The sequence below is a fragment of the Sinocyclocheilus grahami genome, unplaced genomic scaffold, assembly GCF_001515645.1.
Source record: "Sinocyclocheilus grahami isolate Dianchi unplaced genomic scaffold, SAMN03320097.WGS_v1.1 scaffold4.1, whole genome shotgun sequence".
NCBI lineage: Eukaryota > Metazoa > Chordata > Actinopteri > Cypriniformes > Cyprinidae > Sinocyclocheilus > Sinocyclocheilus grahami.
Genome location: NW_015505183.1, coordinates 3,556,084 through 3,572,565, shown reverse-complemented (window position 1 = coordinate 3,572,565; position 16,482 = coordinate 3,556,084). Strand labels below are relative to the sequence as shown.

General features: G+C 36.7%; 3 protein-coding genes across 7 annotated transcripts in view; all 3 read right to left on the bottom strand.

The window, feature by feature from the left end:
* The window catches only part of LOC107583121 (hydroxymethylglutaryl-CoA lyase, mitochondrial-like), a 5,969-nt gene extending 5,381 nt beyond the window's left edge, over window positions 1-588 (bottom strand). Inside the window, exons 1-2 of one of the 2 annotated variants that reach the window (XM_016269233.1) lie at window positions 483-588; window positions 198-287 (exon numbers count right to left, since the gene is read on the bottom strand). In XM_016269233.1, the coding sequence (XP_016124719.1) occupies window positions 198-287; window positions 483-581 (189 nt within the window). In that variant the 5' untranslated portion in view covers window positions 582-588. The remainder of the gene's footprint in view (window positions 1-197; window positions 288-482) is intronic. The other variant, XM_016269242.1, reaches the window with a different exon arrangement.
* An 863-nt stretch (window positions 589-1,451) lies between these two features.
* LOC107583089 (zinc finger and BTB domain-containing protein 8A) lies at window positions 1,452-5,671 on the bottom strand. Of its 2 annotated transcripts, none has more exons than XM_016269192.1 (4): window positions 4,532-5,671; window positions 3,599-4,434; window positions 2,535-2,704; window positions 1,452-2,284 (listed from the first exon to the last, which is right to left on the bottom strand). In XM_016269192.1, coding segments are annotated over exons 1-4 (1,329 nt in total). In that variant the 5' UTR covers window positions 4,534-5,671; the 3' UTR covers window positions 1,452-1,963. The 2 variants fall into 2 exon arrangements, with proteins under 2 accessions (XP_016124678.1, XP_016124673.1); XM_016269187.1 differs by having other exon boundaries at window positions 5,409-5,671.
* A 289-nt stretch (window positions 5,672-5,960) lies between these two features.
* LOC107583106 (UDP-glucose 4-epimerase-like) lies at window positions 5,961-16,013 on the bottom strand. Of its 3 annotated transcripts, none has more exons than XM_016269212.1 (11): window positions 15,872-16,013; window positions 15,375-15,504; window positions 12,246-12,361; window positions 10,937-11,050; window positions 10,548-10,724; window positions 10,363-10,476; window positions 10,200-10,266; window positions 8,363-8,448; window positions 8,200-8,277; window positions 6,445-6,559; window positions 5,961-6,327 (listed from the first exon to the last, which is right to left on the bottom strand). In XM_016269212.1, the coding sequence occupies exons 2-11, from the start codon at window positions 15,493-15,495 to the stop codon at window positions 6,263-6,265; spliced, it is 1,053 nt and encodes a 350-aa protein (XP_016124698.1). In that variant the 5' UTR covers window positions 15,496-15,504; window positions 15,872-16,013; the 3' UTR covers window positions 5,961-6,262. The 3 variants fall into 3 exon arrangements, with proteins under 3 accessions (XP_016124698.1, XP_016124688.1, XP_016124707.1); XM_016269202.1 differs by having other exon boundaries at window positions 5,962-6,327; window positions 15,895-16,013; XM_016269221.1 differs by having other exon boundaries at window positions 5,964-6,327; window positions 12,246-12,358; window positions 15,895-16,013.
* Window positions 16,014-16,482: the final 469 nt, after the last annotated feature.

Genomic DNA, 16,482 nt, shown 5'->3' with positions numbered 1-16,482 from the left:
TTGTGTGTGTGTGTGTGTGTGTGTGTGTGTATGTGTGTGTGTGTGTGTGTGTGTGTGTGTGTGAAATAACTGTTCACTTTGTGTCACCAGGGTTTGACAGTTGGGAATCTTAAAACAAAAGTGTTTAACCACACTGCACAGAGCTGTCATGCTGGGTGTTGGTGCAGGTTAATTCAGAATTACAGAAAACTTTTCACCTTCTCATTCTGAAGTCCATCTCGAGGTCCAACCTCTACAATCTTCACCCTCTCTGGGAATGAGAATGACTGTGTGGCAGACACACTGACCTGTCAGATATCTATCTCTCTCTCACACACACACACACACACACACACACACACACACACACACACACACACACACACACACACACACACACACATCATTTCAACTGTGAATCATAAAACTGAATTGAATTGTCATTCGTCAATTAATTCATTTAGGTAAATCCAAACCACGTAACATTCAGTTCATGAACTTACGGATCTGAGTATTCCGGCAGCAGCGGAGCGCAGAGCGGGTCGGTGAACCCGAGCAAAAGCGAAAGGACCTGGACTAACTCTCATCACGAGCGCCATCATCACACGCCCCCATTCGCCATGACGTCACAAGCTCATATATATGGATTTAGATCTCGCGATAATACGGGATCAGATTTCGAGAAGCTCGGCAACTTTTTTTCTGTTTGGAAGGATGTTTGGAACATTAATACAAATTCAAATGTATGGAGTAATTTTTTGTTTTTGTACAAGATACCATTGATTCTAAAAGTACAATTTATTTTCTTACACAATTAATTGTTTTACTTTGGAAAATATATTCATGTAAAGAAATGGGGTAAAGCTAAGCCACATTGTGAACAATTTATAAAATAAATTAATCAATACGGTACTACTTTGCACAATATTAGAAACAAAAAAGCTAAAAAGATTTATGAAGCACTGTCACTTTAATTTGGTTAATTAAATGTTTTACATTTGTACCCCTGTCATATACAGGTGCATCTCAATAAAGTAGAATGTCGTGGAAAAGTTCATTTATTGGTAAATGCACGTTCTTTGTATACCTTTTCCTATTATTTTACATAATTGCATAATAAAAAATGTATTAATTTATAAATACATACATAAATATAAACAATTTCTCTCTCTGTGTCAATCATCGCAGCTCTGAGAGCTGAATGTTTTTGTTGTGTCTAAAAGGTTGTGTTAAATGTTGGCATAAAATTAGTTTTATGTTAATTTATTCCCCCTTTTTTATCCTATTTAAATGCCAATGATGATTCATGCAAAAACTGCATGTTTATAAAATATATTTTTAGTCCAAATAATCAAAACACAAATAATTTTATGTTAAAATAAGACAAATGTCAAAGATGATATATCCAGTGTGAAACAGAAACACATATACTCATATATACAATATTTTATTTAGACAATGTTTATGTTGAGCCTATGACTGGTAACAATGTAACTCGTTTTGTTTTAAATAAATAAATGAGTCTGTTACACATCACACAAAGCAGGTCACGTGGACTCCATGAAGCATAGTTCATTAAATGATAAATGTAAACCTTGGCATTAACTAAAGTTGTAGTAATCTAATGTGAAAAATTAAAACTGCTTTGAAAAATTAAAGTCGAAACTAGAACATTGCAGTTTTTTTTAATTACAGAAGAATCTGTCCCATTGTATCAGTCATGTATCTAAATTAAATTTCCATATTGTCATTTTGCCCATAAATGCCTTTTTGAAATAAACTAAATATACTTTAAATTACAGAAATATACTTGTACTTTTATAAAAGCTGTTATATTTCAATACTTTAGATTTTCAATGAGAAAGTGTTTTTATTTGTACAAAAACGCACAATCATATCCCTTATGAAATTTTAACAGGCCTTAAACTGCCAGGAAGACAGCTTTTGCCCATTCACCCTTTCACACACAACCACAAGCATGTCATCACTTTCCACTGGCTTCCTCGTCACTGTCCTCCACTTCCTGGATTATGAGATCTGCCCCAGAATCTTCTGCGAGGTCATCGTCGTCCATGACCCATGCAATTTGCCTGTTCTCACTCATGTCCTCTTCCACACCCAACAACAGGCCTTCCTTCTCCTCATTTCCATCAGTCCCATCTGTGATCAACTCACTGTAGCCGCTCTCTTGAATGCAAACGTCACACAGCCTGTATTTGCGGGTTCCCTCACATACCACTCGCCCAGTGACTTCAGTTACATGGCGTTTGCACTTCCGGCACACAAGCTTACAGGCCTGATGGATCTGTGGAACACAAGCGATAAAACAGGATGTTTTAGATATCACATTAATGTTTGTGTTTTTTTTGACAGCCTGAAGAAAAGTATAATTATGTATAATCACATCCATTACATTTGACTCAATTCAGCCCTGACTTAATGTGATCACACAGGAAGTCCAAGAAATAAATTAATTACCAACAGTAGCATGTGGATGTACAGCCTGTGGAGGTGTTAATGGACCAGACATGTGTGAAGCGGAGTGTGTTTCTCACCGTCTCAAAATGGCTGCGCAGGTGTTCCAGGCGAGTGAAACGTTTGCTGCAGGCCTGACAGGGATAAGGACGCTCACCTGTGTGACAGCGGAGGTGACGCTTCAAGTCGGCCTTTCTCTTTACTGTGTGCGTGCAGAATGGACATTTGTAACGCATAGAGGGAGTGGAATCTGAGACAGAGAGAGACAGACATTTACTGTCAGATCCCTTTCATGCATCACCACATCAAATGACTACTTGAAAGCCTATTTAAAATAAAAAAAATCTTGTTTACCTAGAAAGTTCAAAAACATACTATAAAAGAGAGTTCGAGTAGGAATAAGCGAGGGGAAAAAAAGAGAAATGTTTTGCATTTTTAACTTCTGTAAAAGTTTTGGCTGTTGTTTAAGACCTTGAATGGCTCTTTATAGCTAAATGCCATTTGGATTTGTGCAATATGAACATAGAAAATCTAGTCTAAGCACTTTTATTGTGGAGGCAGAGAAATTCTTGCTGGAGGATGAAAATTTTTTTTTACATTTAATATTATTTTTAATAAATGTTTTCCCCCCCTTGATCCTCATGCATGTGTGTGTATATATATATATATATATATATATATATATATATATATATATATATGAAGGCTGAATTTACTGAATTTATTTGATCAAAATACAAGAAAACAATATTATTGTACAATATTACAATTGAAAACTTTTAATTTCTTCCTGTGATGGCAATGCTGTAAAGCAAATTTTTCAGCAGCAATTTTTCCAGTCTTCAGTGTCACATAATTCTTCCTAAATCATTCTGATTAGTTCTGGAAATTCATTGTTGAAAAGATTTGTGCTGCTTACTATTTTTGTGGAAACTTTGATACTTTTTCGAGGATTCTTTAATGGTTGTAAAGTTTAAAAATGTATTTGAAATTGTTTTTTTGTAACAACATAAAAATCTTTGCTGTCACTATTGATCAATTAAATGCATTGCTAAATATAAGTATTCAAAAAAATAATACCAATAAAATAAAAACTTACTGACCCCAAAATATATATGCACAATATCTGCAGGTTTGTGCTCACCTTTATTAAACACCCCAACTACCCCAACAATAGACGGAAGGTTGGCGTACAGTTCGTCTGCTTTCTGAGAGCAGTGTGATACCACCCCCTGCAGGTCAATGAGAGAGGTGTCTTCTGTTACTAAGCGAATGCTGGCAGTTCTTTTCCTGCTTCCTCTTCTTCTGCGTTCAGAGAGCACAGAGCTGAACTGCTCCTCCTCCATTTGCCCCTCCAGACTGGACTGTGGAGGAGAGTTCTGCTGAAGCCCTGATGGCTGTGGGCTTGTTCCACTGAAGTCTTCCTGTGTCTGATCCTCCTCTGCTTGATCCCAGAGTCCGGTCTGAGAGCTCATGCTTTCGTCACACATGTTGGATGGATCGATGACATTCTCACGTCTGTCCTGAAGTGGACTGCTGTCTGACAGACACAAATACCGACTCTCATCGTCCTCTTTTGTGCTGATCTCAAGGAAAGATTTAATGAAGGCCTTGCAGTAGGAAATGACGTCATTCATCTGCAGGTAGCTAGCGGCTGACATCACTTCTATTACATTAGAGCTATTGAGCTCCAGCTGACCAGAGTAAATGAAGTCCAGGATGATGGCAAAGATCTCAGGGCTGAAGACATCAAAAGAAGCATTTACAGACTCTAGAGTGTCTTTAGCTCCTTGAGACAGCAACATCCTGAAATATCCACTGCTGCCGTACAGGACGTTACGGTGTGCACGGAAAATCTGACCCTCCACCAGCACACTGCAGTCACAGAACAATTCCTGCTGTCGTTGCTGGTCCAGCTGCTTTAGCAAACAGCTCTGGTGAATGGCTGACATATCAGCACTGGTCCATTTGTGAACAGGCCTGAAAAAAGGAAGTGGGACAACTTAAAAATAAAAAACAACAACAGAAAAATTATGAAAGAATGAGTAATTAACTGTTATTCATGATTCAGTTTGACATTATTCCTGCAGCTTGTATGTGCAGTGCCAGTGTTGTGCTTTGCCTTTGTGTGATGTAATGGCAGCGATTTTATTTCACGAAGAGGCAGATAAACTCCGCCCACTGTGCTCTGATTGGATGACACATCTGTCAATTATGTACATTCGCTGTGGAAGGGGCAACACCCGACTTTGCGCATCGGGTAACGAGGGAGAGAAACAGGGAGAGAGAAAAGGAGAAATAAATACAGAAAGATGGCGAAAAGAAGAGAAACGCGTGTTTAAAACATGAAAAATATTACAATAAAGGAAAAATTGGCGACGCTGTTGCTGCTAAAATATCTTATCATTGGTTCCCTTGCAGCACGCGCACACAAATACAAAAACTGGGTTACCGTGCAAGACATATAGAAATAAACAAATAACCAACCCAATTAACATAAAGACATAACGTAGCAACAGAGAAAACGCTAGAAAAGTCAATTATAATATTAAAGTCACTGCGCCCTATATGTGCAAAACGCCCGCCGGAGAAAGTAATACCTGAGGTAACGCGCACACACGCCTGTGATTATCTAAAAGGACATTTAAACATTGACCAGGCATATAATTTCTTACATTACGAATCAAACCTGTCAAATAAGAGAGAAGAGGCAGTGGGGTGGTTTCTGACGGGAGCCCTGTCGTCCGTGGAGAGCCGCCCACCGAACCGACCTCAGCTAGAAACACTCCAGACTGGATTTTAAACCGCAAAACACCCGGCTTTGTAAACACCTTCATCGCATCTTCATGTTTCAAATCACCTGAGTTCGGACGAGCCTCGTGCTGGTCCCCGTCGCCCACCCTCTTTACCCGGGCACCGTTTCCCCAATCTCTTAAACATAGCCTAATACTCACAGATGCCCCGCGTCACCCGAACTCCTGTACGGTCGACATGTCCCACTTTCACAAACCATCTCCATTTCTCTGCCTACTTTGGATGTATTTCTCCAGCTTTTGTTATCAGGGCGAACGGCTTTCACTTCCTGCTTTGCCCGAAAGACCGAAACCCGTTTGTGCTGGAAAAACGTTTTGCTGACGTGGGTGTCCGGAGCGCCCGGGACCGGAGAACCGCTTAAAGCACACGCGCCCCCGTACAGCAAGCCCGCTACATTTATATTCACAGGTTCTGACCTTGAACATGAACAAATGTCCCATTTTAGTATGTTTTTCAGCACTTATGCTGACCCTTTCGTCTCATTGGAAACAGCGCCTTTGATTTGGCAGGGCACGATGTTCGTTACATACAGTCGAGTCTAATAAGAAAAAAAAGTTAAAAACAAAAACGTTATGCTGATTTGTTAAATGTACAATCAGTGCAATGCTGAAAAAAATACTGTAAAACTGTTGAACCTGCATGGACATACATAAAACGAGAACACAGCAAACACAAGTTATTTCTAAACAAGTGAAATAATTTTTATTTCATACTGACAAGGAAGTATAAATATTTCTGGATTAGAAATTAGCCATTCAGTGTACCTTGATAAAAGTGAGATGACGTGAAATTGGAGGAAAAGAGAAAACAAAAGAGAAAGATTTTGAATGTGCTAAAATCATTTGTTTAGCTTCTTCAAGTTTCTTGTAATATAATGATTATACATATAATTATTAAAAAATTAAAAGACTTCAAGGTCCTACTTTGGCTATGTTTATTGCCATGAGTGCAATTCCCTTATTTTCCATAAGAAACATTCTGCATTCATCCAGTTTCAAGGCTGTGTTCCGTTACTGAATCCTGTGGGGTTCTGGGATTGCCAGCGCCATAGATCCTCACCTGTGTGATTAGATGAAACATTTCGATTAATCATGAGCTGTCAGTACTTCACACCCCATTACACTCTTTTCTACTTATGCACACTGCAGAATTAAAACGATTTAAATTCACACTTACACATCCTCTCCAGGTCGTATTCAGCCTTCCAGCTCAGCTCTTTCTCCGCCAGAGTTGGATCTGCATAGCAGGAGGCCACATCCCCACTTCGTCGAGGAGCAATTTGATAGGCAATCTGGGACCAGAGGAAAAATACTAGCATTGAAAACCATATCAAATCCGAAAAAACTTTTATGCCAGTATAAACATCGTAACGCAATTTTATAAAAGGCTAAATAAAATATTTGTGTGTGTGTGTGTGTGTGTGTGTATATATATATATATACACTGAACAAAATTATAATGGCAACACTTTTGATTTGGCCCCCATTCTTTATGAGCTGAACTCAAAGATCTAAGACATTTTCTATGTACACAAAAGGCCTATTTCTCTCAAATATTGTTCACAAATCTGTCTAAATCTGTTAGTGAGCACTTCTCCTTTGCAGAGATAATCCATCCACCTCACAGGTGTGGCATATCAAGATGCTGATTAGACAGCATGATTATTGCACAGGTGTGCCTTAGGCTGGCCACAGAGAAATAGGCCTTTTGTGTACATAGAAAAAGTCTTAGATCTTTGAGTTCAGCTCATGAAAAATGGGGGCAAAAACAAAAGTGTTGCGTTTATAATTTTGTTTAGTGTGTATATGTGTATATATATATATAGGCTATGCATATATTAAAATATTTTTATGATGAAGATAGTAAAGGTGTGGTGTGTTAAATAGATTTTACAATAATCATAAACTTTCTTTAGTTCAGGTCAAGATCCTTTGGTAAATCTAATGTGTGCACTTGAAAGATGATGGTTTTTCCTTGACTTAAACACATTGAAAAACCAAAGATCATTTTAGAATATTTAAAGCTTTTTTGTAAAATGTATAGCCTATATAAAAAAATAAAGCTCAATATTAATTAATTGTAAAACATTTAATTGCTGTTGTTTAAACCATTAGCCCTTTTCTGCTTGCTTATTCAGTCATTCATGTACAGTACAATCAACATACCACTATTATTTAAAGTCTTGTAAGGCTTTTATGTGTACATACAAAAGTCAATGGACAGCAACGTGATCCTTAGAATTTATTCAGCCAACAAGATTACAAACGTTTTCAAATGATGTGGTTACAGTATGAAGCAAAATCTAAAACAGCTGCAATCAAACAGTGATTTCAAGGTGTGGAATTTCTTTGCAAACAAACAAAGATAATTTCCCAAGCCGTTTCTCAAACATTTCTTCTGTCTGCTCACTTTCCTCATTTTGAAAAAACAGGTGTCGTCATCCCAGACATAACCAGTTGAGCAAGATACAAGTCATTCCATTACCAAACAGCAATGCCTGGAAACCAGTGCTTACACTCTTCAGCTAACATATAAATGCTTATGCATACTTAGATACAAGAAATAATTTTTTTTCTCTCTACGATTTGTACTTGGAAATAATATAAACAGTCATGTACTTGACATATGAACAAACCACTAAATCAGAACAGAATGAAACAAAAAAAAAATAATAAAGCAAAATAGTCAGTACAATGGTAATATGTGACCCTGGATCACAAAACCAGTCTCAAGTCGCTGGGGTATATTTGTAGCAATAGCCAAAAAAACATTGTATGGGTCAAAATTGTCAATTTTTCTTTTATGCCAAAAATCGTAAAGATCATGTTCCATGAAAATATTTTGTAAATTTTCTACCGTAAAATTGACTGGTTTTGTGGTCCAGGGTCACATATACATATATATATGGACCACAGCAGGTTTATGCCTCACCTTTCGGCCTGAAGCTTTTTCCATGGCATTCACCATCTGCAGCACTGAGTAGCCTGTACCTGTGCCCAGGTTATAAACCTACACAGAGACCAGGGCAGAAATGTAAAACAGAAAAAAAAGATGTGAAAAATAGTACATTAAAGAAGATGAAAAATTGTCTTACTTTACACCCACGGTTGTCCTTCAGTTTCCCGACGGCAGCAATGTGCCCCTTCGCCAAGTCAACAACATGGATGTAGTCTCTCACACCTACCCAGAAAAAAATAAATAAGTGTTGTTTTTGTTACTGAAAACTAAACTGAAAAGAAAATGGAAAAATTCTTGTTAACTGAAATAAAAACCAACATAACTAGGAAAAAACTGAAAATAAAATTTTTTATTACTCCAAAACTAAACTAAAATAAATAATACTACAAATTAATTTTAGAGACAGTATATTATAAAACGTAACCTTTACAACCCACCTGCATTATTGATAAAAATGGCACTGGATAGCAAAAACATTAGACGGCATTTATTTTTTTTATGATACCATTTAGCACATAAACTACTAAAATAAAAATGGAATAAACTGAAACTAGAAAACTAAAAGAAAAAAAAAAAAAATGAAAATGAAAAAAAACTAAAAGAAAACCAAGTTTTATTTTAGCATTATTTATATTAAAATATATGATTAAGGCCCAATCCCAATTCTACCCCTTACTCTTTCACTTTCCCCTTCCCCTTTGTTTCGTGCGTTCACATGAAGGGGTAGGGGTGTCTCAATTCTCTTTTGGCTGGAGGGGTAGGGGTAGGGAAAGGGCCAGATAGCCCTTCAAACGAAGATTTTTTTGGGACCTCACTTCAAACGAAGGGGTATGATAAATTTCCCCGCATGCGGCAATATGGCTGCCCGGGCAAGCATAAATGAAAGTATTTTGTTGGCATATATAAGGATTTTAATAACAAATAATCATTTGTTTTATGTTGCATTCAATCTTGTGTTCATATGTACGGTTATGTTCTCTGAAAAAAAGGTTTGTAAAAATCACTATGATAAAAGATCGCTAATGTTATTGACTGCACGATAGTTCCACAACATATTTTATTCATACCCGCTGATTTGACAACATAAATACTAGTCTGGTGGCAGGTAACTTATCTTTTACCACACGTCTGAGTTTGTGATAAACATCGGTCCATTTTCTTTGACCCCGGGCAAGCATAAATGAAAGTATTTTGTTGGCATATATAAGGATTTTAATAACAAATAATCATTTGTTTTATGTTGCATTCAATCTTGTGTTCATATGTACGGTTATGTTCTCTGAAAAAAACGTTTGTAAAAAAACCAATATGATAAAAGTTTGCTAATGTTATTGACTGCACGATAGTTCCACAACATATTTTATTCATACCCGCTGATTTGACAACATAAATACTAGTCTGGTGGCAGGTAACTTATCTTTTACCGCACGTCTGAGTTTGTGATAAACATCGGTGCATTTTCTTTGACGACATATGATTACATGCAACTGTGTAGTAGTGGTGTCCCATTTCTTAGGGGAATATTTTCAGCCTTACCGCTCGACATTCTGTTTCAAGGGGCAAGGGGTAGGCGGAGGGATAGGGGAAGGGGTATAAAATAGAATTGGGATTGGGCGTCAATATATATATATATTTTTAATTTTATTTATTTTAATTTTTTTATATTTCTATTTAGCTTTGATTTATTTTCATCTCAGTTTTAGTCTTTAATCTTAGCAAGTTTGGTACTTCAACTTAAACTTATTTCAGTTAGCAACATTACACACCGATTTTCCAATTTGTAGAGTTTTTCATCTTTTTATTTCAGCTTTGTTTCAATTAACCAAAACTATTTTTAATAGTTCTAGTTAACAATAACAACTTAAACTAACAATAAAGAAAACGAACAAAAATGAAAACAAATTGAACAGATAAAATGAAAAAGTTGGCAGAGTTATGGCAGAAACAGCATGCTGAAAACCATCTCTCATCACCTGTTCCATCAGGCGTGCTGTAGTTATTTCCAAACACATTCAGATGTTTTCGTCTGCCAATAGCCACCTGCCATACACAGTGAGAAAGAACAACATCCATTACAATACACAGACACAGACACAGACACACACACACACACATGCGCGCGGTCAAATGGGATACCTGGGCAACATAAGGCAGAAGGTTGTTTGGGATTCCCTGTGGATCTTCACCAATCTGTCCTGAGATGTGAGCACCAATGGGATTGAAGTACCTGAGCAGCACAGCATTCCAGTCCTGCAAGATATTTTATCAGTCACAAACCTGCCAAACAGAGTCAATAGTGTCATAAGAGAGCGGTCAGCTACCTTCTCTGCTGTGCATTGGTCCTTGATCATTTCCTCTATGAAGTACTTGGTCTTGCCATAGGGGTTTGTGCAGCCACCCACTGGATGCTGCTCATCAATGGGGAGTTTCTGGGGGTCTCCATAAACGGTGGCGGAGCTGCTGAATACCAGATTACGCACTCCATGAGACTGCATCACCTGATTCAGACACATACACAGGGCCACAAACAGTAAGGCATTCCTTAAGAGCCGAAATCACTAACACACATACACACAGACTACGAACTGTACTGAATCTGCATTACAAGAATCATCTCAAAGATTCATATAGATACTCCATGCATAAAAATTATTCATGCATAAGGACAATCCATGCAAAAACATTTTTACAATTTAGACACATTTCTTACCTCCAGTAGATTGATGGTTCCTGTGAGATTGACTCTGTAGTACCGTAAAGGCTGTTCTACTGATTCACCCACAGCTTTCAGTCCTGCAAAGTGCATCACTGCATAGAAGGAGTGCTGGGACACAGAGAGTAGAGAGGAAACAAACAACTCCATTAACCACTAAAAGGCGCCATTACACATTTCACCAGGTCGGTTCAGAAATCAGGCTTTGAGTCAGTTTTTGTGAAGAAAATGTCTGTTATATATATAAATAAATAAACAATGGAAAAAAAAACAGCAGACATAATGTGGCTGTATTAAAATAAATGAAATATGAAAATTATAAATAATAAAAACAACAGATGAAAAGTATAAAACTTTAAAGGGGTCATATGATGCTTTTTTAAAGATCATTATTTTGTGTATTTGGTGTAATAGAATATGTTGACATGCTTTAATGTTCAAAAAACACATTATTTTTCAAATACTGTACATTATTGTAAGTCCTCTATGCCCGCCTCTCTCAAACGCTTCGTTTTCTACAAAGTCCCTCCTTCCGACAAGCGCAGTCTGCTCTGATTGGCTTAAATTAATCTTAAAGATTCCTAAATGCATCTACTTTCGAAAGGCCAAATAAAGTGCTTGTGCTTTCGCCTAGAAACACACAGCGTCTCCCTGACATGGCTGCTTCAACACTAACTGCGGTTACTGAAACCACGCCTTCTTTCTTTGCGTGAACATTTGGGCGGCATTATGCTAATATTTCCACATAGTGAGATAGATATGTGGGGGCGTGTTAGAACGAGGCGTTTTAGGGGGGCGTGGCAGAGTCTTAACTTTGATAAAGAATATCTCTTTGGTTTTGAGACTTTAGTCTTTGCAACTTCAGGGATCTCATCTATGCACAATCAGCTTGTGACACTCCAAAGAGAAAGGAAAACTTGAAATCGCATCATATGACCCCTTTAAATAATAAAATAAAAACAGCAGACATGTTGTGGCTGAATAATAAAAAACCTATATAAAAATATACATAATAGAATATATGAAAATATAAATAATATAAAATAAAAAGTAGATGTTATGGCTAACTAATAATAAAAAAGTATGTATATTAATACATGTATGATTAATAACAATAATAATAATATATATTAATATATGTATGATTAATTATATATATATATATATATATATATATATACTGTATATATATGCACATGTATTACAATATGAAGAAAACAGGAGACATGTTGTGGCTCAATGTAGAGGATTAGATTTCATTATACACAGCAAGTAATGGATATAAACAGTGCATGTTAATTTTTACCTTTTTGAATATTTTCTCCAGTCCAGTTTTATCTAGAAGGTCCAGCTCATGGAACTCAATCGGAGTATTCAGAAATTTCTCTATTCTTCGCAAGCTCTCTGGAACATCACCATCTCCTCAACAAAACACACATCCACAAAGAATGACAGATATATAAAAACAAAAAACATTAGAAAATACAGAGAACTACAAAAAATAGGATACATTAATTTAAATCTAAAAGTTTTGATCCCTAATTTAAAAGCAAAATTAACAATATTACTACAATATATTTAAAGGGGTCATATGATGTTGCTAAAAATTAACATTATTTAGTGTATTTGGTGTAATGTAATGTGTTTGTGGTTTAAGGTAAAAAAAAAAACATTATTTTCCACATACTGTACATTATTGTTTCTCCTCTATGCCCCGCCTTTCTGAAACGCGTCGATTTTTAAAAGCTTATCGGTCCGAAAAGCGAGGTGTGCTCTGATTGGCCAGCTATCCAGTGCGTTGTGATTGGCCGAATACCTCAAACGTGTGACGGAAATGTTACGCCCCTCACCATACTGTTGATGCCGTGTCCCGGCCGGAGCGACGAGACAAAAACATGAAATCCCATTACAAACGAGGCATTTGTTGCATCCAGTGGGGAAGGATTATAATGACTTATACTGTCTTTTTACACATTGCATCGCGCCGCGTAAACATAAAACCATGTCTGCCTTTGTGATCGGAGAAATGACAAACAACAAGCGCTACTCTACACTGCACAAAGCTCACGTTTGAATCGTCAGTGGCAAATTCTTTAAATATAAAAAAACGTACTTACAGTCTTTGAGTCAGAACAGTCAGCATTGTAGTCTACTCTCCCAGGATCAGGAAACAGTCCTCCATAAAATGTGCTGCACACATCTGAATATTTGGGTTGAACTGTACTGGAACAGTGTTGTAAATACAACTTAACCACTGATTTCTAGTCGTGTCCTCTTTTGGAAGACCAAACAAAGTAGTTTCGCTTTCACAACAAAACACAGCATCACACACGGCATCACAGAATGAGCAGAGGCCGGCAGCTAGAGTGAGGAACGGCCGGCGGGTTTGAGTGAGCGGAGGCAGGTGGGCTTGCGGCAACCACATGTGACGACTCCGGGCTGGACTCCTGTATGTCTGAGGGGAACTTACTCTTTCGATGGTATTTTTTCTTTTCCTCTTGCCTCTGTATAACGCAAATCAGGGCTCCAGACTCATTCTTCCCACTGGTCGCTCTTTTGCAACTAACTTTCTCAGCACGAGCACATGATTTGGTCGCAATATTTTATATATTTTTTTGCTCTACAACATGGGATTATTCAATGCATGCTGATGAACTTTTATCATAGTTTATAGTTATATGGAAACGAAAGTTGTTAATATTCAACCCATTCTTTATCATCAGTAGTATCACGAACATCTACACACCTTTCATTTTTTAAGACTAAAACAAAAGATGGATTCATTGTTACTCTTAATCAAAAAGCACAACAACAATAAATCAGTAAGATACAATGACATATTAGCTTACAAAACGTTTATTAACAAAAACTAATGATGAGGCATGGCACACACCACATGCTGTATTATATACCGACTAATAAATTACAGAACGTTTAGCAAACACTGAGGAATCAAAAATATAAATAAATAAATAAATAAAAGAGCGCCTCCATAGCTTAAGGTAAACAGCAAAGATAAGTTTTTCAAAAATGAAAACAAAAAGAAAAGTAAAACTAACGGTGACAGTGCTTGCATGTTTTTCCCCCCACAAGAATACCAGCATGTTCACCTTCTCTGGTTTAAGAAGCGGTCTTTTACTTGACTTTCGCTTGAAAACCATTCATCGTTTCCTCAACATGCGCGTCATTTTTGCTGCACGCGTTTCGTTATGCTTTCAGTTTCGTTTGCCCTTTGATGTTTCTCATATGCAACAGAAATTGAAGCGCGTATGAGTTGACCAACACGGTGCGACCGCACACAAAATTTAGTCGCACAGGCAGAAAAAATGGTCGCAGACTGGAGCCCTGCATATTAAAGTTCATAGGTGCAGCGCTGCTTTGTTTACAGCGGAAACCAAGAAAACGCTTTAAGCGCCACCTGCTGGCAGAAAGTGAATCTACGTCTCATTCAATTCTCTGCTGTTTCTGTTTCATGCAGATATTTTTTATGCATAGTTTCACAAAACTGAAGTCAAACCATTCTGTTTTTGCTTCAAATTTAGAAATTATACAATCTAATTTAGTTTAAAAACTGCTCATGTTGCATGTATGCAGCATCTTTGTTTGGATCAAGATTAAAATGCAGTGGTTGCCTCTAATTTTACATGGAAAGAGCACAGACAAAGCCTTAGTTTGTTTATATGAAGAGATTTATTTGATTTGTGTTATTTATTTGATTTGGTGATTGTTTTAAATTTTTAATTTAGTTTTGTTATTTACATTTACATAACATTTAAATTTTGTTATTTAGCAAACGCTTTTATCCAACAAATGAGGACAATAGAAGCAATCAAAACCAACAAAAGAGCAATAATATGTAAGTGCTATATTAATATATTATTATGGTGTTATATTTCAATTTCATAAAGAAACGTACATTATTTTGTCTAAGCAATAATAAAAGGACACATTTAATTTATAATTAGTCTTAAATCTAATTTTGTAAAAAAAAAAAAAAAGAGAAGTGAATCGAATCATGAGTTGAGTGAATCTTTACATCCCTACTCTTTGGATTTGAGACTTTAGTCTTTGCAACTTTACAGATCTTCTTTATGCTCCAAGAGCTTGTAACACTCCAAAGAGAAAGGAAAAATTGAAATCGCATTATATGACCCCTTTAAGCAAAACGTAATTATCATTTTTTTTTATAAAATACATTTTTTAAAATAAAATTAAATATACAATTAAATGCATGTTATTAATAACATTTAAAATTTCATATTTTAAAAAAAAAAGTTTAGTTACTGAGTGCATTGCTTCACCCAGCAAATAATATTACATGTAGTCCACACAAGGGCTCACTGTGTGCAGGATATATCTGAGGCTCTTTGTAATGCAGTGAGATTTACTGAGAAGGGTCTTCTTCACTATGTGTGAATTATTGAAGTCTGTTTACCTCTGACAGCATTACTGAAGTTATCAATGACCACAGGGTGATAACCAGCCTCTATGAGCTCCACAACACAGTGGCTGCCAATGTATCCAGCTCCTCCTGTCACCAAGATCTTCTGAGGCATGTTGAGAGCCTTCAGCACAGATGAAAAGAAAGACACACAAAGGTGAATTATTGTAATTACTGGTTCATTGTTAACAGATATGTGGGTGTGTTCTATTCAACCTGTACGTGAACTACGTGGCTTTACCTCCACCTGCACAATCCTGTTTCACTATGAATGGAGCTCTTTCATTTATTAATGCATGTCACATCATAGCATTAAAAACTCACCAAGATCCCCAAAACATCCAAGAGATTACTTCAATTCACTCTACCTACACTGGTACACACTGACTACACTGATATACAACACAGTAAAACTTTGAAAGTCACCTGACTGAAGGAATAAAGTAAGATCTCTTAGCTATCAGAACAAAACAAACTATACAACAGCTCACATTCAGATGTATTCACACAATACCGTGCTGATGAATGGGGATCAATGAGGGTTATTGGGGAACCCGCGGGTGACAGCAGGCGGTACAGTGACAGGCGAGCCGTTTGCTGAGTCTCTTCGGTTTATTCATTCTCACTTCCTGGTTTCAGGGACACGTGGAAGTGTGTGAAGCTGCTACTGTACGTTTGAGAAGCGTAATTCACTTTCAAAGAAAAAGTCTCTCATATTCTGGTAAAATACGGTACTAATTTATTTATTCATTTTTATTATTTATTTATTACAAGAGTATTCATTCATGCAGATTTTTTAAATAGCGACCAGCAGGCGATCAGTGTCCAGTAAATTAAAACTGTAAATGCCCTCCTAAGAGTATATTATATGTTCATTGAAATACACTCTTTGAAGACCAATGTAAGCCAATATAAATAAGGAAGGAAAAAAAACACTTTTAAGTAATATTTAAAGAAGACATTTAAGTAATATATATTTTATGTACAGCACCAACATAAAGTACGACCTAGATTAATCAAGCATTCTCACAGACACTTTTATTATAGGAAATTTACTTCTTTACTGGAGAAATAATTTCCCTTATGCCCATAACTTTCACTA

Bases quoted from the DNA above. Each gene is read 5' to 3' on its own strand.
- LOC107583106 (XM_016269212.1), bottom strand. From the start codon at position 15,495: ATGCCTCAGAAGATCTTGGTGACAGGAGGAGCTGGATACATTGGCAGC. The intron at 10,725-10,936 runs GTAAGAAATGTG...TGTCTGAATCAG, and splicing joins GAACCATCAATCTACTGGAG to GTGATGCAGTCTCATGGAGT. The intron at 8,278-8,362 runs GTAAGACAATTT...GTCTCTGTGTAG, and splicing joins AGGACAACCGTGGGTGTAAA to GTTTATAACCTGGGCACAGG.
- LOC107583089 (XM_016269187.1), bottom strand. From the start codon at position 5,473: ATGGAGATGGTTTGTGAAAGTGGGACATGTCGACCGTACAGGAGTTCG. The intron at 2,705-3,598 runs GTGAGCACAAAC...TCTCTGTCTCAG, and splicing joins AGTTGGGGTGTTTAATAAAG to ATTCCACTCCCTCTATGCGT. The intron at 2,285-2,534 runs GTGAGAAACACA...TGTGTTCCACAG, and splicing joins TGCGCAGCCATTTTGAGACG to ATCCATCAGGCCTGTAAGCT.